The sequence below is a fragment of the Kwoniella dendrophila genome, chromosome 3, assembly GCF_036810415.1.
Source record: "Kwoniella dendrophila CBS 6074 chromosome 3, complete sequence".
In the NCBI taxonomy this organism is placed as follows: domain Eukaryota; kingdom Fungi; phylum Basidiomycota; class Tremellomycetes; order Tremellales; family Cryptococcaceae; genus Kwoniella; species Kwoniella dendrophila.
The window spans coordinates 1,634,875-1,657,659 of record NC_089478.1 but is presented as its reverse complement, the minus strand read 5'-3'; the positions used below and the strand labels follow the sequence as shown (position 1 = coordinate 1,657,659).

At 37.1% G+C, this 22,785-nt stretch overlaps 8 protein-coding genes across 8 annotated transcripts; 4 read left to right on the top strand and 4 right to left on the bottom strand.

Moving 5' to 3' along the window:
* Positions 1–97: 97 nt before the first annotated feature.
* Positions 98–2,730, top strand: L201_002907 (Grx4 family monothiol glutaredoxin; the record flags this gene model as incomplete). The annotated part of the gene is made up of 4 exons (XM_066218671.1): positions 98–277; positions 573–647; positions 2,117–2,486; positions 2,600–2,730. 4 exons carry the CDS (start codon positions 98–100, stop codon positions 2,728–2,730), a joined length of 756 nt encoding a protein of 251 aa, XP_066074768.1.
* Positions 2,731–2,988: 258 nt separating this feature from the next.
* L201_002906 (uncharacterized protein) lies at positions 2,989–4,664 on the bottom strand (the record flags this gene model as incomplete). The annotated part of the gene is made up of 5 exons (XM_066218670.1): positions 2,989–3,195; positions 3,286–3,393; positions 3,493–3,999; positions 4,123–4,431; positions 4,524–4,664. 5 exons carry the CDS (start codon positions 4,662–4,664, stop codon positions 2,989–2,991), a joined length of 1,272 nt encoding a protein of 423 aa, XP_066074767.1.
* Positions 4,665–5,098: 434 nt separating this feature from the next.
* Positions 5,099–6,658, top strand: L201_002905 (uncharacterized protein; the record flags this gene model as incomplete). The annotated part of the gene is made up of 13 exons (XM_066218669.1): positions 5,099–5,141; positions 5,240–5,278; positions 5,361–5,407; positions 5,481–5,516; positions 5,587–5,642; positions 5,702–5,712; positions 5,772–5,794; positions 5,862–5,877; positions 5,942–5,967; positions 6,034–6,115; positions 6,205–6,398; positions 6,501–6,563; positions 6,635–6,658. 13 exons carry the CDS (start codon positions 5,099–5,101, stop codon positions 6,656–6,658), a joined length of 660 nt encoding a protein of 219 aa, XP_066074766.1.
* A 415-nt stretch (positions 6,659–7,073) lies between these two features.
* On the bottom strand, positions 7,074–9,412 carry L201_002904 (uncharacterized protein; the record flags this gene model as incomplete). Its single annotated transcript, XM_066218668.1, has 6 exons — positions 7,074–7,415; positions 7,508–7,618; positions 7,727–8,343; positions 8,406–8,567; positions 8,630–9,082; positions 9,145–9,412. The coding sequence occupies 6 exons, from the start codon at positions 9,410–9,412 to the stop codon at positions 7,074–7,076; spliced, it is 1,953 nt and encodes a 650-aa protein (XP_066074765.1).
* Positions 9,413–9,997: 585 nt separating this feature from the next.
* Positions 9,998–10,858, top strand: L201_002903 (uncharacterized protein; the record flags this gene model as incomplete). The annotated part of the gene is made up of 6 exons (XM_066218667.1): positions 9,998–10,000; positions 10,056–10,097; positions 10,203–10,352; positions 10,441–10,537; positions 10,601–10,633; positions 10,719–10,858. The coding sequence occupies 6 exons, from the start codon at positions 9,998–10,000 to the stop codon at positions 10,856–10,858; spliced, it is 465 nt and encodes a 154-aa protein (XP_066074764.1).
* A 599-nt stretch (positions 10,859–11,457) lies between these two features.
* L201_002902 (uncharacterized protein) lies at positions 11,458–14,164 on the bottom strand (the record flags this gene model as incomplete). The annotated part of the gene is made up of 3 exons (XM_066218666.1): positions 11,458–13,276; positions 13,344–13,477; positions 13,556–14,164. 3 exons carry the CDS (start codon positions 14,162–14,164, stop codon positions 11,458–11,460), a joined length of 2,562 nt encoding a protein of 853 aa, XP_066074763.1.
* A 2,434-nt stretch (positions 14,165–16,598) lies between these two features.
* L201_002901 (uncharacterized protein) lies at positions 16,599–18,346 on the top strand (the record flags this gene model as incomplete). Its single annotated transcript, XM_066218665.1, has 6 exons — positions 16,599–16,744; positions 16,831–16,978; positions 17,068–17,238; positions 17,348–17,512; positions 17,631–17,917; positions 17,986–18,346. 6 exons carry the CDS (start codon positions 16,599–16,601, stop codon positions 18,344–18,346), a joined length of 1,278 nt encoding a protein of 425 aa, XP_066074762.1.
* A 254-nt stretch (positions 18,347–18,600) lies between these two features.
* On the bottom strand, positions 18,601–22,423 carry L201_002900 (uncharacterized protein; the record flags this gene model as incomplete). Its single annotated transcript, XM_066218664.1, has 14 exons — positions 18,601–19,227; positions 19,296–19,599; positions 19,672–19,705; positions 19,773–19,875; positions 19,932–19,945; positions 20,001–20,136; positions 20,215–20,351; positions 20,417–20,476; positions 20,529–20,670; positions 20,735–20,973; positions 21,035–21,244; positions 21,315–21,447; positions 21,635–21,970; positions 22,052–22,423. The coding sequence occupies 14 exons, from the start codon at positions 22,421–22,423 to the stop codon at positions 18,601–18,603; spliced, it is 2,847 nt and encodes a 948-aa protein (XP_066074761.1).
* Between the last annotated feature and the right edge of the window lie 362 nt (positions 22,424–22,785).

Below are 22,785 nucleotides of genomic sequence, written 5' to 3'. Positions count from 1 at the left end.
TAACAACTGTGATTCTAACTATCTATCATTATTACAATTCATCAATAAAAGGCTGATATTAGAACGAATTATAGATAAGGTTAAAGAAAAACACAAAATGTCATCAGAAAACTTAGTTACAGTAACTTCACCTGAACACTTTAAAGAATTACTTTCGAAAGATTTAAATCGTGTATCATGTTTGAATTTCTGGGCACCATGGGCAGAACCATGTCAAGCATTTAATAAATCAATTGAAGAACAATCAAAGAAATTCCCACAAGTCTTATTCCTTAATGTGAGTCTTAACTTTCAACATTATTCAAAACACACCTCAGCAATATGTTTCTTGATCCGTGGAAATAACTTTCGGATCATACGATATTCACAAAGTAATGATTGATAAGCTAACTAAAATAATCATCTATTTTCTTAATCCGCTATCGTATCTTGAATATCTTTGATTTGTAAATCATCCTGACAATATCGACCAACATACCTTTCAACTCGTTTACTCATTTTCCATATCTAACAACGTTTATCTTATCACCATTTCTTGTGCTGGGGAAAATTCGAAATCAAACATCGCTTAGATTGAAGCTGAGGAATTATCTGATATCTCAGAATCATTTGATATTGAAGCTGTACCCTCATTCCTTTTGTTACGTGTAAGTCATGTTGTTTTCTTATCATCATTCGTTTTTCTCATTAAAAAATCCTTTCATCACGAAAAAAATCGGAGTAAACCTGTTCTTCTTCCTCTTCTTTTTCGTCTTTTCTCTCTCTCTTGCTTTTTTCGAATTTGTTCCCTCCTTTCATTCCTTATCCTAGATGCGTCAGTAAGGCAGGTCATCCAAGGATTTCTGATTAACTCGTCACTCTCATTTTCCCTTGGTCATTCCAACCCTTATCAACCCTCCGACACTTTCGAAATACAATCCTTTGATCATCCCTTCTTCCACTATGACTAGTTTTACACTGCATATTTCTAGAAGGGAGTGCACCCTCTTCGCACATAGGATACTGCTGTGTTCTAGGTATATATAAAGAACCTTCCATACAAGCGGTGGCAAATATTCCATTTCTTCATTCGAGTCATATTTCCTTCTTTCACCCTTATTGGGGGGAATTTGTTATTACAACATAGGACTGATTGCTAACTCAATTTATCACTTCTATTCTTTGCATCTATTCTATCTTGTTCATCTCAACCTTCGTCGCACTGTCACATATCAATATGACCCCTACGGACGAATCATCCATATCGCCTCTTACCCCCACTTCAACTACTTCCAACCCCCCTAAACCCCAATTGCGTACTGCCAAATCAATGCTTCCACCCGCACCATCTCGATTTACACCTCGCACCCCACTACGATTCTTGTCCAACTCACCTACGAATTCTGAAACTTCTTCGGTATCATCTGACGCTTGGGTACTTCGAACACCTGGTACTTCCGCATCATCTATGCCTGGTACTGAACAACCACCTAAACGACCATTCAATCAACGTGCACCAAACTCTTCACCTGCTCACGTCAAAATCATTTCGGCTCAACCCTCATCTTATTCATCAAACAATGGTTTTCCCTTACCAAATTCATCAATAATTCGAAATAAACCAAATATGCCTTCACCATTGGACAAATTGAATCATCTACACCAAATTCCACCTTCACCACCTATCTTTGACCCTTCACAATTGTTGGTCTTGCCTCCCGCCCCAAATCCCGATATCGATACTCATCATCCAATCGCTTCGCCCTTTGTCAACCTTTCATCTTCACCTCGTGGAATATCCAAATCTGGCTCTGGGCCTATAATATCGGGTATGTCACCTTCACCTCGTCGTCGTACGTCTATCTTGGGTCCTCGACGTGGCTCAATCCTTGCTGTCGAATTGGAAAATAACGACGAATCAAAATCGCATGGCCATAACAATGACTCTACCGAATCATGCGCTTCGAACTCTGACGGCGAATATATTTCTCGTGTCCCATCACCATTACATTCTCCTCGTATGTGATGCCTCACTCGTTTTTTATGGACGGGGCATTCTGAGACGTGCTATCTCGATTGTTTATACGTTATGTTCTTGTACAAATTGTGACACATTGTATTGCTTAAATGTTTATAGGGTCATACATTATTAGCTAGACATTCAGGATCGGACGTATCTTTATTAGAATCATTGTTAACACAGAATTCTGGAACCTCAACTACATCTTCATCTTCTCAACCATTAGCAACATCGAATGCTCAACCGCAACAACCGACAAATGAACCTAGACAAAGAACAGAAGAAGAAATAAATCAAAGATGTCATGAATTAATGAATAAACATAAAGTTGTATTATTCATGAAAGGTAATCCAACATCACCAAAATGTGGATTTTCAAGACAAACTGTTGGTTTATTAAGAGAGCAAGGTGTTGAATTTGCTTGGTTTGATATCTTATCTGATGAAGATGTTAGACAAGGTTTAAAGAAAGTAAATGATTGGCCAAGTGAGTATTTTTGAGAGTTCTTTCAACTGTCTACCTATTCGTTCCGTTCTCAAGATTGGGCGTGAATTGAAAGAAGCGTAATAGATAGCTGATACACCGTTAAACGATAATAGCATTCCCACAAATTATAGTTAAAGGTGAATTAATTGGTGGTTTAGATATTTTAAGAGAAATGATTGAGAATGGAGAATTCCAAGAAGTTTTAGCTGATGATCAAGAAGGTGATGCCATTGATGAGAAGTAGAGGTTTTGAATGGTTGACATGTAATGATAGCGCGCATATTTAATTCTTTATATAGCTATATTCCCTTTAGGATCATGTATATAGATTGATTCTGGTTATATCCACTTGCAAGGAGAGCCTAAGCACTGTGTATATACAGTATGCTCAATTCAAGAGGTATAAATACGATCTGATTATATGCATTATATAGTTTATTCAGAATTACTGTCAATCACCATATTTGATGCTGTAGCACCGAGTTCTTTATCCTGAGTATCTTCAATGTTGCTCATCCAACTCCTCCTGATCATCAGCATCATCATCATCATCATTATTTACGGATTCATTTGATTGATCTTCATTGATTTGTTTATTATGTATAGATTTTGCTTTTTTCGATTCATGATATTTTCTTTGTGGTATAACAGTTTCAAAAGCTTTTTGCCAATCTTTTTGAGCAATATACTGTAAGAGGATATCAAATACCTATCATAGCAAAAAGAAAGAAGTATAAGATGTTATTTAATACGTTGTAATTATATCATCCAACTACTTCTTAAAATCACTGTTACTTACCTGATTAACAGTTAATACTTTTCTTGTAGGTAAATTTTCAATAAATTTACCTATTGGTAATCTTGCTGTTTTAATATTCAGATTTTCAGCTTTATTTTGACATAAATTCTATAAAAATGATAGAATCGAAAATTAATTTAGTGATTGATCTAATTTTCTTTAGATTGTTTTTGTATATTACATTATTTATACAATTGAAGAACTCACTTTATATCTATTCCTATCAACTATACCACCAATAATATAAATTTCATTTTCATCCAAAGTTTCAATTTCTTCTTCTGAATCTGCACTTAGATAAATTAATTTATGTTTACCTTTTATTATACCTTTAGGTAAATTTGGTCCTATCAAATAATCTTCAAGCTGTTTTTGTGTCTCATCTTCGGTCATTTCAATTGATCGTTTCCCTTGTTCATTCACATTTTGATTATCATTATTCACATTATTTCCTTCAATCTGATCAATCGTAGTAGCTGAGGTGGATTTTAAATCTTCTAAATTTGAATTTAATATTTCATTTAATTCACCTACATCTTGATGCCACCAATATGATCTACTCCATTTATTCCAATTTCTACTAATCATTTTATTCCATAATCTAGGTGAATGTTCAGGTGAAAAACTAGTATGTAATATTGTTTTTATTGGTTTTGACGCTGTTCTATTAGATGAATAACAATATGCTATTTGTGAGGAGATCGATTTTATTTCCTAGACAAACCATACGGAAATGAATATTATGATTATTAGCATATGGTATTACTACTATACAAGTTTGAAAGATCGTCTATTTTTATATTTAAGGTAATAGTGATATGAGACTTAGACACTTACTTGTTCATTCATTAATTTATCGAATCCTAAATCAATAATAATACCACCATTCCATATTTCATTTCCTTCAACACTATTATTATTACCAATTCTACCATTATTTCCAGGTATCGAATCTAATTCGCCAGATTTAAATTTTTTAGTAGCTATTTTCCTTTCTTTTTCTAATTGTTTTCTTTTTTCATATAATTCTTTATCTTTTTCAGATAATGTACCTTCAATATATCCTTTTGATAATTCATTTTTCCTTTCTTTACGTCTTTGTTTTTCTAATTTACGTTTTAATGGTTTTAATTCTGCCATTCTTGCCTGTTGAAAACGAATTACTCTCTTGTTAGTAATTGATGTAGTATAGATTTTTGATTGGATAAATCTATGCTGCCGAACTGTTACCTACTTACCTCCTTGGCTAATCTCTTCATAGCATTCTTACTCATACCTTCTGGTTTATCGGTTCCACTTTCGACAGAAGTCAAGGTAGATGGTCCAGCTTGAGGTTCTTCCATTGAAGTTGAAGCATTCAACATACTTTCTTCGTCCATTTTGATTTAGGTTTCCGTATATATGAGTATCGGAGTGCTTCTTTGATTCTTCAGTGTAGATATAGGTTGTGCATCTGAAATCATTGATAGTATCGTCAATATCAACAAATTGTCTCTGCTGCTTAACTGAGTTCCAACTTTTTGATCTTATCGCCCTTCAAACAGCTGACGTAATACCACGTGTCGTTATAGGCTAGGTCCGATCCGTCCGTTCGAGGTTATTTGGGCTTTTAGAGTAAGTCACTACAATCTCGTTATTGTCAATTCTATCCGTTTAAAACATTATCTCTACTTGCTCAAATCATATAATTCTCAACAACGAAGAGTGCTCATACGACACAGAAATCTCAAACTGTATCTGATCAACGTTTCTTTTGACTCAAACACTCATTCCAACCTCGCAACCTTTATTTAATTCAATAGAGTAGAACAAGATGTCTGACGCTAGATTACGTCGTGTGCAGAAAGAGATCAGAGGTTAGTGAAGGATGTTGAACTTCAAATTCTCAGAACCATCTCCTCTTATAATTGGCTGATATGCAAAAGAGTTGAGTGCTGATTATAATCTCCATTAGATTGCGCGAAGGATAAGACGAGTAACATTTCGATTGATAGTGAGTAGTCAATTTTGCAATCATGGTTAACTACCTCGAGTTTTCCTCTGTTTCGACTTGTAACTGATTCAACCGGTCACAGTGATCGATGAATCGCCTTTTCATCTGATTGGAGCTTTCCCCGGACCAGTATGTGTATCACGATCACTTTCATTCATGATGGCTGAACAGAGCTTAGCTTACTCTAACATGAATATTGCAGCCGGATACACCGTACGAAGGAGGATATTATGAAATTGTGAGTTATCGTTATCTGTAATTATTATCATCACAGCTCTAGCTGATAATTGAGTATGTATTCTTTACAGGACATAGTAATTCCAGATGCATATCCATTTCAACCTGTAAAAATGAAATTCATAACGTATGTACAGTATATTCAGGTAATATGGAGAGTATTGACTAATATTGCTCTTAATACAGGAAAGTCTACCGTAAGTGATCATCTGGCCAGTAAAAATCAAAATCAAGCTGACGAGAGCTCCCACTCAAGATCCAAACGTTTCCTCTGCTAGCGTAAGTCTCTTGCCCTTGCGAATCTCATTAAAGAGATCACCCGCTAATGTTTTGTACGTTATCGTAGGGTGCAATCTGCCTTGGTACGTTTGTCTTACAACTGATCACTGCTTTGAGATTCATTAGCTGATATCTTGAGTTATACAGATATCTTGAAGGACGCTTGGTCACCAGTAAGTTCAGCTGTCGGTAACCTCATAAAGTAAAAGATTAAGCTGATACACGAACAATTCTTCTAGGTCCTTACCCTCAAATCCACCTTAATCTCCTTACAGTCCCTTTTATGCGAACCAGTGCCTAACGATCCACAAGATGCTGAAGGTGAGTTGTCTTATTGTTCAGTGTACTCAATATAACAGAATATTTCAGGTTATCTCGAAAGGCGGACTGACGTTATTCTGTTCGCGTAGTGGCAAAACACTATTTAGCCGATAGAAACTCTTTCAACGCAACAGCAAAACACTGGGCTCAGGCCTACGCGCAGGCACCAGCACATAAAAAGAAGAACGAAGCTGGAAAAGCTGCTACGGATGCTGAATTAGCTGGATTATCAGAGGAGAACGTGGTTGGTTTCACAGACATGGGATTTTCAAGGGAACAAGTGGTGAGTATCCTGATCATATCACACAGCTTATCCATATTTTCAAAGGTGTTTCGTCAGAGAGCAATTGAATTGCAATTGCTGATTGCTACTCTACTATAATAGATTTCGATACTTAAGAAACTGAATTATCGAGGTAATAATGTCAATCCACAATCGTATAATGCTGTAAGTCGGTTTACCAGTCGTTCAGCAAATTCTGCTTGTCTTTAACAAACTTCAATTTCATTTCTCAATAGGTTCTCGAGGAATTGCTGAAATAAGCACCATAGCACTACCACTTGCTTACTCTTTTGAGCAGTATAACAAGTAGGATTTCAGCATAACGCATTCGTCTACCTTGGGCAGTGGTTTTCATATTCCTTAGATGTTTTACGGGTAAATAGAAAATCAGTAGACAAACAGGAGATTTCGTGTCTTTCCATCCATCACGACCATGTAGCCAATCATTTTCGGAATTCCCGTGGACAAACGAGATGACATTGAACATGATGACCAGTTGAGTGTATACATATAAAGCTACATCCTATTTGATACAATATAACGGTTAGGCAATTTAAACATGATTGGTATTCACCATATACTACAGAATGAGTGCGATATTATAAGGGTACTTTCCGCGATTTTCAGATTTGCTACACTACCGAGAAGAGGATGGACAGATCAAAATAAGTAGTTTTACTCCTCTTCCTCCTCTACAACAGATTCCAATTTGATCTTACTGTCATACTCTATATGATGCTGATGAGAGGTCATATGTATTTTTTGTAAAAAAGTACCTTCCAAATCGATTTCTTGGTAGTTTTCCTTTTTAGTAGTGGTACTAGTGTTGGTTTCTAATTTGACTAACTTGTCCAATTTTGAGTCTTCCTCGTGCTGCTTTTCATCGGACTGATACTGGTATGGTTGATTTGATTGAAGAAGTGATGTCAAGGAAGAAGGTAAATACATGTTTAGGTGTATATTAATTATGGTTTGAATTTCTGGTTTAGTTATATGATCAATTTGTAAACGCTCTCTCTAATCGCATTTGGATAGGAAGAACAAATGAGACGGAGATTAGTTTAGCTGTTCTACACGCGTCATTGATAAGAAGGCATCATCAAACTTACAAAAGCAAAATAAGTACCTTTGGTCGTCATTCCAAATACATCTTTGAATGATTCATGAGTTCTTGGTATACCTCTGTTTTCAAGTAATATCAAAGTTTGTTTACGTATGACCTGAATAGTCAATTGATTAGTCATTTAATCATTGTTTCCGCGAGTGGAAGAAGGAATAGTGCATTGATGCAAATAGTGGAAGCAGGAACAGAAAGCAAATTGACTTACAGCTTTGTTGTCCAGCACTTGTTGAGGTACTTTATTTCTTTTGTTGTTCTTATTGATACTATTAGAATCCATATCTAGCGGTCCATCCGATTGTTCATGAGATGTTAATTCTCCTGTACTTTCAGTAGATTTCGTTCTGCTCATCAATATCGGCGGTATTGGCGTTATTGATTTTCCTCTTTTCCCAAATATGTCTTCTTCTTCTTCTTCGTCCTCGTTATCTTCCTCGTTCCTCTGAACATCAACACCATACTCTCCTTTCCGACCTGATAACTTTTTCGCCATTTTAGTCGACGAAGAAGAAGAACTCTCAAAGTTGTCCCTAACGATCTTTCCGGCTTTACGTTTACGGTCATTTTCATCCACAACTCTATCATCATCAAATTCCATCTTCCTTGGTCTCTTCTCACCTCTTCTCCCAGGTGAACGACCCAAAAGAGGAGCATTAGGTAAGCTTTGAGCGTGATGAGATAATTCAGCGTGGTTACTCAAAGATTGCGATTGCGCTTGAGGTTGTGGAGGCTGATAAATCGAAGAAGAGATTGAAGAAGTTCTTGATAATGATCGAGATGGGAATAAGGATGTTCTCTTAGATTTGACAGGAAAAAATAAAGGAGCTATAAAACAAAATCATCAGCTGTGATGCTAATGACGAGCCTGTAAAAGCGATCAAATTTACCTCGAGGTAATGGTTCACCAGGTTTAACTTTCTTAGCACTTGGTGGTGGAGGTGGTGGTTTCCTTTTTCCTACACATAATTTTAATGTACTTTGACCATTATCATCTGACGCATGATCTTGTTTTTGTCCGTAAACGAGAATTGTCGAATTATTTGTCGAGTCTTGTCTTTAAAGGTCAACTAGATTCAGGTATCTGTGATGTATCTCACATATCCTAGCTTACCTATATCTTCATCCCCTAATCCAATTAGAATAGCATTTAGAGTTCTACCATTCTTATTCAATATGGAATTCCTACATAATAATCCAGTAAAATACGCTGCTAATAGAGGTGCTTGAGGTGATATTGACATTTGAATGTTATTTCCATTCAGCCCATCGGAATCATTATCCTCACTTTCACCTTCAAGTAGTTCATCTCCTGGTAAATCTACCATACCTCTTATCTGTAAGTATTTTCTGCCCCTCATTGATTCTAATGATAAACACAAATCCGTATCTCTATTTGTCAGCGGAAAAGGTGACTGGGGACCATATCCACCTCCAGGCGTACTAGTACCGTTGTTACCTGGTGTGCTAAGTGGATTAGGTTGGATAGGAACATCAAAAGGATTCGTTTCTTTGGCAGTCGATGGCGTAGGTAGTGGGAATGAAAGTAGAGCGAAGAAAGTTATACCTGGTTGTAAAACAAGAGAACACTCAATTATGGCTCATACCCTATCTGGAAGGGTAACTTACCGTCTAATCTCCAACCTTCATTACCGATTTCCAAACCACCTCTCCATAATAATCTCCATGCTGATCTAGATTTACCTGATGATGGTGTGGCGAGAGGACTTTGAGCATTGGTTGCAATTGATGTTGATTTGACTGGACTAAGTATAGATGGCAATAGGGTTTTCCTTGAAAATGAACTACTTGAAGTTCCACCTAACTTTGGTCTAGCAAATGGATTTCTTGAAGGTGAAGGTCCCACTGAAGCTAAGTGAGATGGTATAGTAGTCATATCCTCATTGATGCGTCTTTCGATAGCCTCATGAGAATCAATCTGTACTTGTGTCCCTTGTATGCCTTATGAGTATGGTATGTTTTCGATGGGTCGACACAAGCAATGATGATGATAATAATACAGATGTCGTTGATGTTCTCGAAAAAGCAGACGCGTCAAGCTAAGATCATTGATTTGCACGCGACCAAGTTTGAGTTGTAACAGATTACGAGGATTATATCTTACTCTGTCTCAGGTGTTAATACAGCTGAAGGGGTGGAAAGACTGTCGAGACGATCTAGCAGGTCCCTCTTTCTTATTGTATGAAGCGACAATCGACAAAACATGCATGAAAGCGAATTGAAAATGCATGACCAATCAATCAGTAAAGAGAGAAACATTACCGATTTGCAGGGTGACAGCCCGTAACTCAAGGTGTCCAACCTATATATGCTCCCTCCACTTTGACCGTGACGATAGTTGGCTCGAGATGATCCAAAGTTGTCTCTAAAGATATCAATGTTGATTATTTACGAAGTTAAGACTAACAGAATCATCTAAAACACTTACATACTGCATACATTCAAGAGGAAGGACACCATCATGGTATGTAAACGCATTCCTGAAACTTACTATGTGCTCTCGCTAAGATACCTTCCAGCTTCCATTATCTTTACTAAATGCCGCTCAAGGCAAACCAATGGTATGTTTTATTCCCTCCCGTTTCGCTTCATGGTATCTTTGCTCTTTCTACCAAATATGACCTGATTAATGAACGGCTGATATCATGCTAATCAACGGTTTATAGCTTGTGGAGCTGAAGAATGGTGTAACATTCAATGGACATTTAGTAGAATGTGATAATTTCATGAATGTAACGTTGAGGGAAGTGTATCAAACATCAGCAGATGGAGAAAGATTTTGGAAAATGAAAGAAATGTTTATAAAAGGAAATATTGTGAGTCCAGTTATCGGTCTTATCTTAACGATATGCGAGACTGAACTATGGGCGCTAACCCAACCAACAATTTCAATACAATACACAGATAAAGTACTTTCGTATAGCAGATTCAATTCTCGATACGGCGATGGAGGAACAGGAGAAACAAAGGGCGGCTAATAGACAACGTGGTGGTGGTAGAGGTAAGATCTTCTCAAGTGGTATATTAGTTGATGAATTCAGCTGATATATCTATGCCCTCATAGGTGGACGAGGTAATCAATCGAATAACCGAGGGGGTAAGCCTTCCTGTCTTCTCACTGCAACGCAGACGTACGCGATAGATCAAACACAGAAGCTGATGCTATCTGCTTCTGAATTTAGGACGAGGTGGTCAAGGTGGTCGTGGAGGACAGCCAGGTCGAGGTGGTGGACCGGGAGGTGGTAGAGGAGGTCCAGGCGGAAGAGGTGGACGAGGGGGTGCTGGTGGTGGACGTGGTGGAAGAGGAGGTGGAAACCAATAGTCTTTAGCGAATGAAACTAATAATTTGGAGAAGAGAATAGGTTAGAACATATTGTGAGATGTGGAGAAAGACAGGAGAAACATCAAAGATCCTTGGAGGTCTATCGTATCATTCTAGGCTTGTCATCCGTTATGCAGACAGCCTGCAACCTTATGCTTCCACATTACCAGATAGTCGAGGAATTGGCTTGAACGTGTATCTTAGTAACTGGAATGCTGATTATAATGGATATGAGATACAAAGAGCTGAATATTTTAATCCGATATGCGAATATTAGAAACAAGACCAAATCGTGACCGAAACTAATATTGGAATTGGCACGGACTGGTTCAGCTGGGTTTTCAACTGCAACATGGACTTGGAAATTTCGATATCAAGGTCACATTCATTTTTCCAGCATGGGTATTATATATAATCGGGGTTATCAAGATTTTAGGTATACTATTTGGCTACAATTTACTGATCCCTTATATTTTATCTACATAGCAATCTGAATGATGAAGTCCCGCTTCACCATACTGGGTTACGATTGATTATATTGTCCATTTATCCAACTACCTTGATCGATTAAGCGCTTGATGATCATACATAAAGGCAAATCACGATAAAGTAAATTCAGGCCATTGAGTAAAATTCAACTCATGCGAATTCATCTGTAATTCACATTTAGGTTCTTCAACCATTATAAGTTGATTTTGGTAAGACGTGTTATCCGAAGATGTACTGAATAAGATGTTTTGATTATCATTTTCAGAGGGTTGTTCAATGATCACCATTGGAGTAGAAACTGACGTGGAATTTTGTCTTATGCTAATACCACTATTACTGACATCTTCAACAGCTTTAGCTAAAACGTATTCCATATGTTGTAAACTTTCTTCACTAACTTGATATTGTGATTGATGTTGATGTTGCTGTTGTAGGTGAGAATTCAATGAAATTTGTAATTGTTCTGCTGATGGTGTAGGTTGAGTAGCTAAAGCTAATATACTTATAGCTTCCAATTCCGCTTCAATTTCTTTTGCTGCTTTTGGACTTATCTGATGTTCTTGTTGTAATTGTAACTCAGCTTTACTGTCAACAAAGGTTAAATCACAATTATCATTATCTGTTGGACTAGATCGATTGCTGAGATTCAAAATTCCAAGATCTGTATCGTGCATTTCTAATATCTGATCTTGTGACATACCAACAGATTCACCTAAAGCGAAAATATTATTTTGATCAAACATTCTTTGAACGGCTGCTACAGCTTCTGTAGTAGCTTGATCTTGATCTTCAACGGCGGCAGTATTTGATGATAAGGAATCCCAATTTGATTCAGGTAATTTTATAGGATCATTTGTAGGATTTAAATTTGTTGGGAAATTGAATTCAGGTACAGGTAACATATATGTACTTGGTGGAGCTGATATTGAATTTGAATAATCGATAGAATTTGGATAAATATATATATCTATTCCATTATAATTTTGATTATTATTGTTATCAAAATTGTCAATATCAGGTAAAGGAATTGGGAAAGAGAAACTACCATCTAATGGAGTTGTTGAACCTGATATAGGATATATATTATTGTATTGATTATTCTCTCTCCATTCATCTACTTTGGTTTCGATTTGATGTGGATTTTGGGTGAAGTAGCTAATATCTGAGATGCCTGATATCGATAGAGCATCGTCATTCAAAGAATTCAAACTTGATGAAGAAGTTGTTCTTGATAATCCACCACCACCACCAGAATATCCAGGTACACTTAAAAATTGATTTCCACCTATTAGATCTGGATTTGCTGAAGGTGGATTAGAATATATCATATTATTCATATAACTTTGATTTTGATTTTGTATTGGTATGGTATGACCATTATGATCAAAAGCAATATTTGATTCTGAATTTCTACGTAACATTGATTCTGATGATGGAAATGGTTTCACATCTAAAAACAATTGTTTCGATGAAGATGACTGTTCGTGATATGAACTCGCTCTTCTTGGCATCATTGGATGTTGTTGGGTACTTAGATATTGATTATTGTCATTGATATTACTAAAGTAACTTTGATTTTGAGGATCACTTCCAAGATTTGGATCAATTGAATTAACATCGACAATATCACCTGGAAATTCATATGAAGGTGAAGTGACAAACAGAGAATCGTTTGATTCGTCATAATTTGTCATTGAAGATGAAATTTCCATTCCCGTACTAGAATTATTATTGTTCATTTCATTGGCGTATTGTAGATAACCATCATCTGAAACTGCTGATCCACGTCTTGATCTGCATGAAGTATCGATGGTACGTATCGAAGGTCTTTTATATGGTTTATGTCCCAGGGCAGCCGCATTAGCTCGAGCTTGAGCAAGAGACACAGGTCGTTTATTCGCTAATTGAGTATCTGATGTTTGCAAAGAGCTATGAGAGGAGTAATTATTATTGTTAGCTCTCGATGCCATGCCATCTTCAAGTGATATCGACTCACATCAAGAATGCTTGCGATTCAGACATGTTACTGAAACCAGCTGAAGATTGAGTTCTTCTTGATTGACAGAAAGGACAATCTCGAACGAATCTAGCTATAATTTCCTTTGGTATCCAAGAATAGTATCTTCTAACCTACAATAGGATAGTGGGAAATAGCATCAGCCTATAAACGACAAAGCATATTGTGATGATGAAAGGGTCTTGACTTACCTGAGCACTTGTTTTATCTCTACCACCATGACCAGCTTGACCATGACAATGACATAGTACTTCGTATATTTGTTCTTTTACTGCAACAGGTTTATGATCATGACAAACGATTTTCTCTCCACCGAAAGAAGTTAATTGAAACATTTTTTTGGCCCAAAATCTAAATTGTGCAGTTTTCGTTGAAGTATCTTTTGGATCTTGTAAAACAGATAAAACAGCATCATACATTTTTTGAGTTAATAATGCTTTTTCTCTTTTTTTAGGTGATAAGTTTTTTAAATAATCTTGTACCATTAAATTAAAATTATGTGGTGATGGAAATAATGGATCCGCTTGTGATTCTAAAACTGAATCATATATCGGTATAGTTAATAATTCATCCGGATCACACCATAATTCTTCATTCGAATTTGAACCATTAGGACCATTAATTCCATCAGTTGGTGATTGTGATTGTGATGATGATCTTGATAATGTATCATATTCAGTATTGTTCATAACCATACCCACTCCCATACCTATACCTATACCTTCTCCTGAATAACTTTGTTGCATATCACCAAAATTACCTGGATGTCCAGGTGGCGGACGAGCAATCATTGCTGGCATATTGAGGCTAACGATGCAGTTATCTCGCTTATCAGATATCGTTATCTGTCACTATCTTATCGATATGATAGTACCTAAATCTTGCAATAATCTTGATGTGATTGTGACTACTTGAAGGGAGATACCTTGTAAGTTGGTATAATGGCAATATGCTGTGAAAGTCAAAGTTGGAATGTGAAGAACGAAAAGGAATGAAGGAAAGTAAAAAAGATGTATGAGAATTCAGACTGGACTAGATGTGAAATGTGAGATGGCGTATTGGAAAGGTAAGGTAAAGAATGTGAATACGCAAATAACACGATCTTTTGGTGAAAAGTCAGTTAGTCCGTTTTGGCTAGTAGAATCGACTGGCTGGAAGAGCTATAGTGAAAAAAAGAAAGGAGGAGGGATAAAGTTAGTCAAGAAAGAAATCCTAATTCGTTATATGTGATCTCAACCCATGATCAAATTATCTAATTCAATTCAGTTATTTTACAGGGAACTCTTTTCCTTCACCTAGACCCAAAATCGGTTGTTTCATATCGATTCTATGGTATTTACTTCATGAGCTAATGTCTAAATGGCTTCGTATACTAATAAACTGAAGTAAGAGTTTTCAATCGAAGCTCAAAGCTCACATAGATTAAGTTATCCTGAATACCCAGTATTGATTGATAGATCATTACAGCAAAAGGCGTTGGGGTAAAGTTTGACTTTTAGTACACCGAAAATGAATTGAAGGTACTGATTTCGTATTCCTATGTTGAACCATTTCACTATTAGATTGTCTTATATGATTTTACCTTTGAATTGATATATATTTCGATTGGAATTCAAGAAGGCTTGCGAAGCAATGAAAAAGTTGCTCTGCTCTCCTTCCATCTGTTTTTTCGTGGATTTCGCAATGTATGTATTGGATTATATCTGGTATTAGATCAAGGTGTTTTACGTGTCATTGATAATGGGCCTGTTTGATTCGAGAGGTGTTTAACCAATCAATATGAATCGCTGCGTCAAGATCATCGTCATGTGTTAACCCCCAAGCACTTTTTCCTTCAATTCAATAAGTGAGACATTCAATGCCAATCAGACAAAATCCAGCGATGATCAAGACCTTTCTACTATAGCGACTATACGATTTGAGCATGTATTCGCCATGTCGCCAAGATTGATGAGGATGGAGAGTTGTTTGTTGGAGAGCCAATGGATGTTTGGCAATGTTCTCTGCCAAGTCCCCTTTGAAATAGAGAAACAATGATGCAGATCACAATTCTAGTAAGGGAAAAGAATAACTCGGTGGTAGTTATCAAATGTCTTCTGTTCCGTTGGAGCTGCATCATACAGTACATAGTGTAGTTACGACTGTTAGAAATCAGGGCAAGGCGTAAGGTAGTGTTGTTCATTTTCACCTGTCAGGTTTCTCGTAAAACCCGGGTCATACTACGGAACGCCACTTGGTGTTTTTTTGACAGTTGCAGTCTTCCGAGAATCTGTCATTACATACAGTATGGCTTCACTGATGAAAAGGATGTAATTGTTTTGAGGTTCAATCTGGTAAGGAAAGCTCTATGTATGTGTGCAGATATATACATGCATTAATCTGTATGCAGCTCGTACAATCAAAGCTTCTTATGAATGTTCTGAGACCTACGGTGCATTTACAAGGAACACAGCTGGAACAGGAACTAACCCCCTGCTGTGTTCCTGATCTACAATTCTCCGTTTTTCTATTCTGTGTGATCGAATAACAGAGATCTTTTAGTGATCAAACACACCTAAGGTTATATGTTACATATGAACAGTAGCATTAAGGTGGACTTGTCAGCCCTAAAGCAAAGGATCTGGTACGAGAATTAATTTCACAATCTACTCGTACAGTACTATAAAAAGCTATGGTATAGAAGTGACTGCTGATACCCCGACACATATTAGTAAGGCACAATTTATTCTTATATCGGTACAACTACCTGGATGAATTTAGTAATTTCCATTTTAACGTGCAAGGGAACATCCAATAAATAAATACATAAGTGGCTTAAGTTTACCAAATTCTTCATTTAGATCAATAAGGAACATACATATTGCTTAATAAGAACTTGGCCATGTCACGTTTTAAGTAGGATCTGTGTATACATTGATGTCCATGTGAACATGTAATCGTGAGCACAGGATACGGCTTAGTAAGATAAAACGATAGCTGATCATTGATGGACAAAATAGCAGAAATCATTAGACTGGACATATTACCTAGTCGATCAGTATACAACATCTCGTGATTCAGTCTCCTTACTACTACAAGGATTTCTGTATATCAATTTGCAACACAGTTTTCAAGAATCGTTTCGAACGGTCAGTACAGCAAAAAGGCTACCTGTCAAAGCTCAATTCATTGCGCCTTACAGACTAAGAGACAGACTAAAAGCAAAGTTTAATATACCCACCTCCCATACTTGTAATGCCTCGAATCATTATTCCAGATAAACCATTTGACATATATTATAGATTATCCACGCCTTCGAAGAGGGAACGAGCTATAGAAATAGATGAGAAATATGAGACCATACTGTTCTTCCACCCTTATTGGTTAGATTCTTTTTACTTGTAAGTAGACATCCAGGTAATCAGTATTTAGGATTTTCACTGCTAACGAGTTAATCTGTATAATTATGATTTCATTGCAACAATAGTTATCCCCAATTTGATGATCCAGCTTTATACGAAAATTATAATCTAATCTGCTTTGATGCACCTGCACATGGTTCAACCAAAGTAAAAAAAATCTCTTCGGATCCTGTAACATGGTTGTTCTTCTGTAGTCTCATTAAAGACGCTTTGGTAAGTTCAAATCCCCCAACGACACCATCGTCGTGTGAAATAAAGTGAAGAAAAGCTGATATAGTAAATTGGAATCCCTTTGTTGCTAGATAACGTTAAATATACATTCAGTACACTTAGTAGGATCTACAATGGGATGTTGTCCTGCAATGCATTTCGCTTCAAGTTATCCTGAAATGACAAAAACTTTATTAATGTCTGCACCACCAGCACCAGTCGAAGCTACAAATTGGAGTTTAACATTTAGAGAATGTATGCACGTAAGTTTCAATCATTTTCTTCTTCTTATCATAATCCCTTTGCAATCTCCGAGAAATCCCGTTTGGAAGCAATCTGTTGACATCGATTATCTATTATCCATCATTTTAGATTCTGATAAATGCAGTCAAAATACGTGATCCAGAACCATTAGATGCTATAACATCAGTAATATTTGATTATAATGCTACTTCACATTCTGGTAAAGTCATAAAATCAATTGAAGAAGAATATATCCAGTTGACCAGATCAAGATTATTGAGTGGGGAATTGAACGTGAGTTGTATGGAAAAAAATGGTCAATCAATCAGTTCAATTGATTTGATCTACTTACTTCATTCGTAAAGCGGTGTTTTTAGTATCGGGAACTGATTAATATGTTTGTAATATATAGAGTGATAAAACATTGCCAATCGTTATATCATTAGCTTTATCACGGAAACAACTGTTATCACACGAAGAATTCTTAAAAATTTTGAATGATCATAAGATACCTATATTGATTATTCAAGGTACAAATGAAGGTTGGGAAAGTGAAGAAGTAGATGATCAATGGTTAAAACAGATGCAAGATATACATCAATTGAATATAGATAAAAGCGGTGGTAAATCATTGGATAATTTGAAAAGAATTATTTTGAATGATGTGACTAGATGGATGACATTGACTTCATCTGACATGTAAGTGATTTTCCATTATATTTGTGTGATGATCCTAACGAAAAATGGTACCTAAATTATCCTTTTAGTCTAAATCCAATAATAACCAAATTCGTCTCAGAAAAAACGATATCTAAATCATTATATGAAGAATTGAATTTAGAGATTGATGAATCAAAATCAACAGAAATGAATATCATAACAATTACCAAAAATAATCATATTCGAAAATCTTCATTAAATAACGTTAGAAAACCTTCTTTCTCGAGAGATATTGGTGTGTTTGATGATAAATTATTTAACTCTTTATCATTAAATGAAAATGGAAAGGATGGAAATTGTGCTTCCCAACAAACACATCCGTCAATTACTAAATCACCGCAAATCCGTACAATTCCAAATAATGAAGCAGTAAAAATTCAAGTTGAAGTTATAACCAAAGTCGAATAGTTTGGGAAATAATTAATACTCCACTACTTTCAGCGATCCCATCCTTTTTATGAACTTTTGGACGATACTATTTGTATTTTTAAATACAAATCTCACCAACCCATTCTATGTACTGCTATTTTGATGTCGTCCTGCAGGCTTTTGTATTTTGGATAGATTTCTCATTGGGACAAATAGATACATATATGTGTGTATACAATGCCACCTCGTATGAATGTCATTTATGTTGTTTGACAAATCTATGTATTCTACAACTACTTGAGCGGATCAAAATCACCCCAATCTGTACTACTACCTGCACCACTATTACTTGCACTTTTACCCCAAACCGCTTTAGGTGCAGAAGAAGGTTGCATTAAACCTGATTGCCAGCCTGGTGGAGGTTTTACTGAAGGTTGTATCGGTTGGGTAGGAGGTTGTGGTTGTATACTTGGTGTAAAAGTCGGTTGTGGAGACATGAATGAAAGTGGAGAGGAATTGTACGAAGATTGCTGTTGTTGTTGTTGATGATTTGTTAATTGAGGTGATAATGATAGATTGTAGTTTGGTCCATTTCCACTTGACATGCCCATTTTAGGCTGAGGAGTAAGTGAGGGTGATTTCATTGATTGAGGCTGTAATGGTGTAAAGGATGTTGAGGGCGAAGGAGCAGGGATTGTAGGGGCTAACATAGGTGGAGATTGTATAGTGGGTGGAGGAGTAGATGTTGAACCGAATGCAGATGCGTTGAATGTTGTAGAAGGTACAGGTCTAGCTTTCAATTTCGAAGATCCAGATGCAGTATTCCTCATGGTTGTAGAAGATGGTTGAGGTGAATTTGGTGTTGACATTGGGAAAGAAGAACCTGTGTTGTTGATTGATAACGTAGGGAAAGCATTTGACTTTCGGTCAAAGCCAATAGTCAGCTTGAATCATAACGTTCTCATAAGGAAGGTTCATCTGGACTCACTACTCCGGCTACATTATCAGTATCGCCCACGTTCAACCAACCTTCATCATCCCATGGATCTGTGACTCCGATAGTATTTGAGACAGCAGGATTAGGCGATGGAGCAGCAGATCCACCTCTGACCAAAGTTTCGAAATCTAGTTCTCCTCCATTGACAGATGATCCACCAAGGGAATTGTTGTGGCCGTTCAAAGCAAAAGCGTTTTGAGCGGCCAGAGAAGCTGTTTGAGCTTCTATACGGTGTACATCTTTCAGATGTTGTGAATGCTCTTGCTCGACTCTGGCTCCGAGAGTTTTGACGACACTGGAAGCGAAAGTTGAGGGAAGCATATTAGCATGATACTTCGAGGACCCTGTTACATGGACTATCACTCACGACATGAATTTGGTGAATTGATTTGCGTTGAGTACTATGGTTGCGAAACGATGTCTGCTTCAGTGTTGCTTCCTCTGTCTAGCAGGGGTGATACTACTCACAGGGGCCCATTGACATAGCCCATAATTGCGGTAAAACCAAGGTAGCGATAGCTTCTCGATCAACTTTAGCTCCCATCGCCTCGTGAACCGCTAAAGTAGCCATCTATAGACTATACATCAGCTTGCGGTGCATCGTTGCAAGGGGAAAATTATACTGACCATAACAGCGGGTTCTGCGATTATGATTATTAGCTATGATTTGCGTAACTTTGTACCGAGAAAGCTCACCTTTCGTCTTGATTTTGGCCAATAAGGGTACTAAGTTAGTAGTTAAAGTAGCTTTATCGAGTGTTTTGACCATTGCAGTAAAGCATTCTAAAGTTTGAACTTTTACCGATAATATCCTTGTTCGCGTAAATAGTATCTATACATATGCAGTAACAATTAGCTTTTGTAGTGCACTCGGTTTCAAGCGAGGAATAAAGACGGAAGCTCGACCTACAGCTACTTTCACGAGGAGCACATTCTGTACAGTACCATAATCCAATATCTCACACAAGTGCGGGACAGTCTTTAAAACCTTTTCTTGCACAGGAAGATGTTCGCATTCAAGCGAATTATAGATCAATGGCATAACGTCTATTGTTCAAGGATAGTCATTAGAGCCGTTCTTTAAAAGACCTAACCCACGTACGATGACTCACTTTCTTTGAATATTGGAGGTGTGGTCTTCTCCTCGAAAAGTGAAAGATGTTCCAGCAAAGCTAGTACGCGAGTTAGCTACTGAAGGAGGTTATAGAACTATCGCGAACTTACTAAGCATGTTCTGTGGAGGATCTTTCAGGACAAATAGCGGTTGCAACTTTGATAACACGCTAGCAAATTCATCTTTATTCAAACCTTTTGAAATCTCAAAGACGTTCGGTAGTATAAAAGGTAATAGATATGGGTCTTTCATCTGTTGAGCATCATTTTCATTAGCTAAAATTGTATCATAGTCAATGACGAAACAGATCGCTCACCTCTTCGAGTAAACTAGGCAATACTTTTCCTTTTCTCAATCTTTCTGAAAATGTCGGTAAAACCCTCACCAAACCTCTTAAGAAAGTAGCCTTTTCTTCTCTTGGTTTTGATGCAAATGTTGTAGCGTCTAAGAAATTCAGTGTCGAGATAGCCAAAGAAGAAAAGAATGAATGTGAAGGTAATGAAGCGAGTGAGATTCTGGTTGAAGGTTGTCGTGTGAGTAATCTAGGTAGAAGATCTATATTTACGAGATTAGCTCTTCGGTTGCTATGCAGAAAGATATGATAGTGGATGGTCACCTTTCAATTCCGAGCTACATCTTTCCCATTTACTCCCACTCATCCATTCTTTTCTCACTAAAGGACCTTCTACATTTTGACGTAGGCTTTGCATAGATCCTCTATTCTTGAACGGCGGCTTACCACCCATATGTACGGCATATAGCAAACACCCAAGAGAATATAAGTCTGATGAAGGCGTGAATTGGGAATCGAGGGCATATTCAGGTGCTACAATTAAATGTCAGCTATATGACATCTAGTATCTCCAATTGTGCGAGCTGATTATCGAGCGACTTACCTAGATAATCCAACTTCCATTGTATTTGTGGTGGTAATCTTGCATCAACTTCCGGATATACATATTTCGTTGGGGTTCCATCAGGCTGACTCAGCGGTGTCATAAATGATAGTCCGGATAACTTCCAGTCTCCCTATTTGAAGCCAATTCAATCAGCCTTGAACATCCTCCAACCATTATTTCCCGTCTCAGATCGCCCGCCGTAGACTCGACTGAGTTTACGTAGACGATGCATGACGCTGATCTGATCGACCTTTTATATATGCTGAAAAGCATATCCCTTGTAGCCTGATTAGAAATGATAGGTTTATTCGACTCACCTTGGCGTTGATTAAAACACTATCGGGACCCAAATTCAGATGAACACCTCTACCTTTTTCATGTATAAAACCTAAAGCTTTTGCAATTTGTAAAGTACCTTTTTGAATTTCGACTTCATCTAAATCTACATGATCATTTGGTATTACATCTGATGATGTCGGTGGTCTACCTCCTCCTCTATTACTGGTTGACGATGATGATGAAGCAGCTGAAAACAAAGATGATAATGATGAATTCACACGTTCAGTTATGAATGTCAATTCTGATCTGGATTCTTCTAATGGTTCTACCATATGTAATATATCTGGATGTCTCAATCGAGATAGGGCTGATGCCTAAAAGAGATTATGATTTAGTATGGCTTTTTGATCAGATGAAGAGATATCATGAATTTGGCATATATAACAATGGCTCACCTCTTTCTTTAATTGTTCAATAACCCATTCTCTACCATTCAAACCATTTGAACCTCCATAAGTAGTTGAGGGTTTTATACTATCTAAAATCCTTTTCTCAAATATCCAAACACTAATTTCTTTTCCTGTTGTTTTATGTGATCCACTTAAAACTTTCCATAATCCAACATTGAAGGATTTTGCACTTGAGCCTGGTCCCAATGATGATGAAGATCCATTTGGATTAGGTGAACTTGGTGCTGTTGACGATGATGATATAGGTAGATGTGTTGAAGATGAGTTTGGTGATGCTGAGTTTGATCCAGAATTGTTAATGTTGTATGCTGATAGATAAGATGATTTGTTGAATAAGTTCGAGGCTGCTGCGAACATTTTGACTGTATCCATCTTTCAAGGTAAAGTCACAGACTGCTCCGAATTTAGAAGGATGTCCAACCTTGTCTAGCGGTCAAATAGCCGCCTTCAGCTTTACTGTATAAAATCGAGCTGCCAGGACCAGGCTGCTTAATATGGGACGTCCAAGAATATTCGACGTGGAAATACAGATTGATAGACAACAAAGAAAGCAGTGATATCGTCCGAGCGCGTATTAACGATAACCTGCATCATGTTAGTTTCAGCTTTTCTAACCGGTGCGAAACGGTACCATAACGTAAACGAACATCATTCAGAAATTATCATCTTCTCATTATCCTGGCACTCATACTAGTAACAGCAGAGAAAGCTTCCCACAG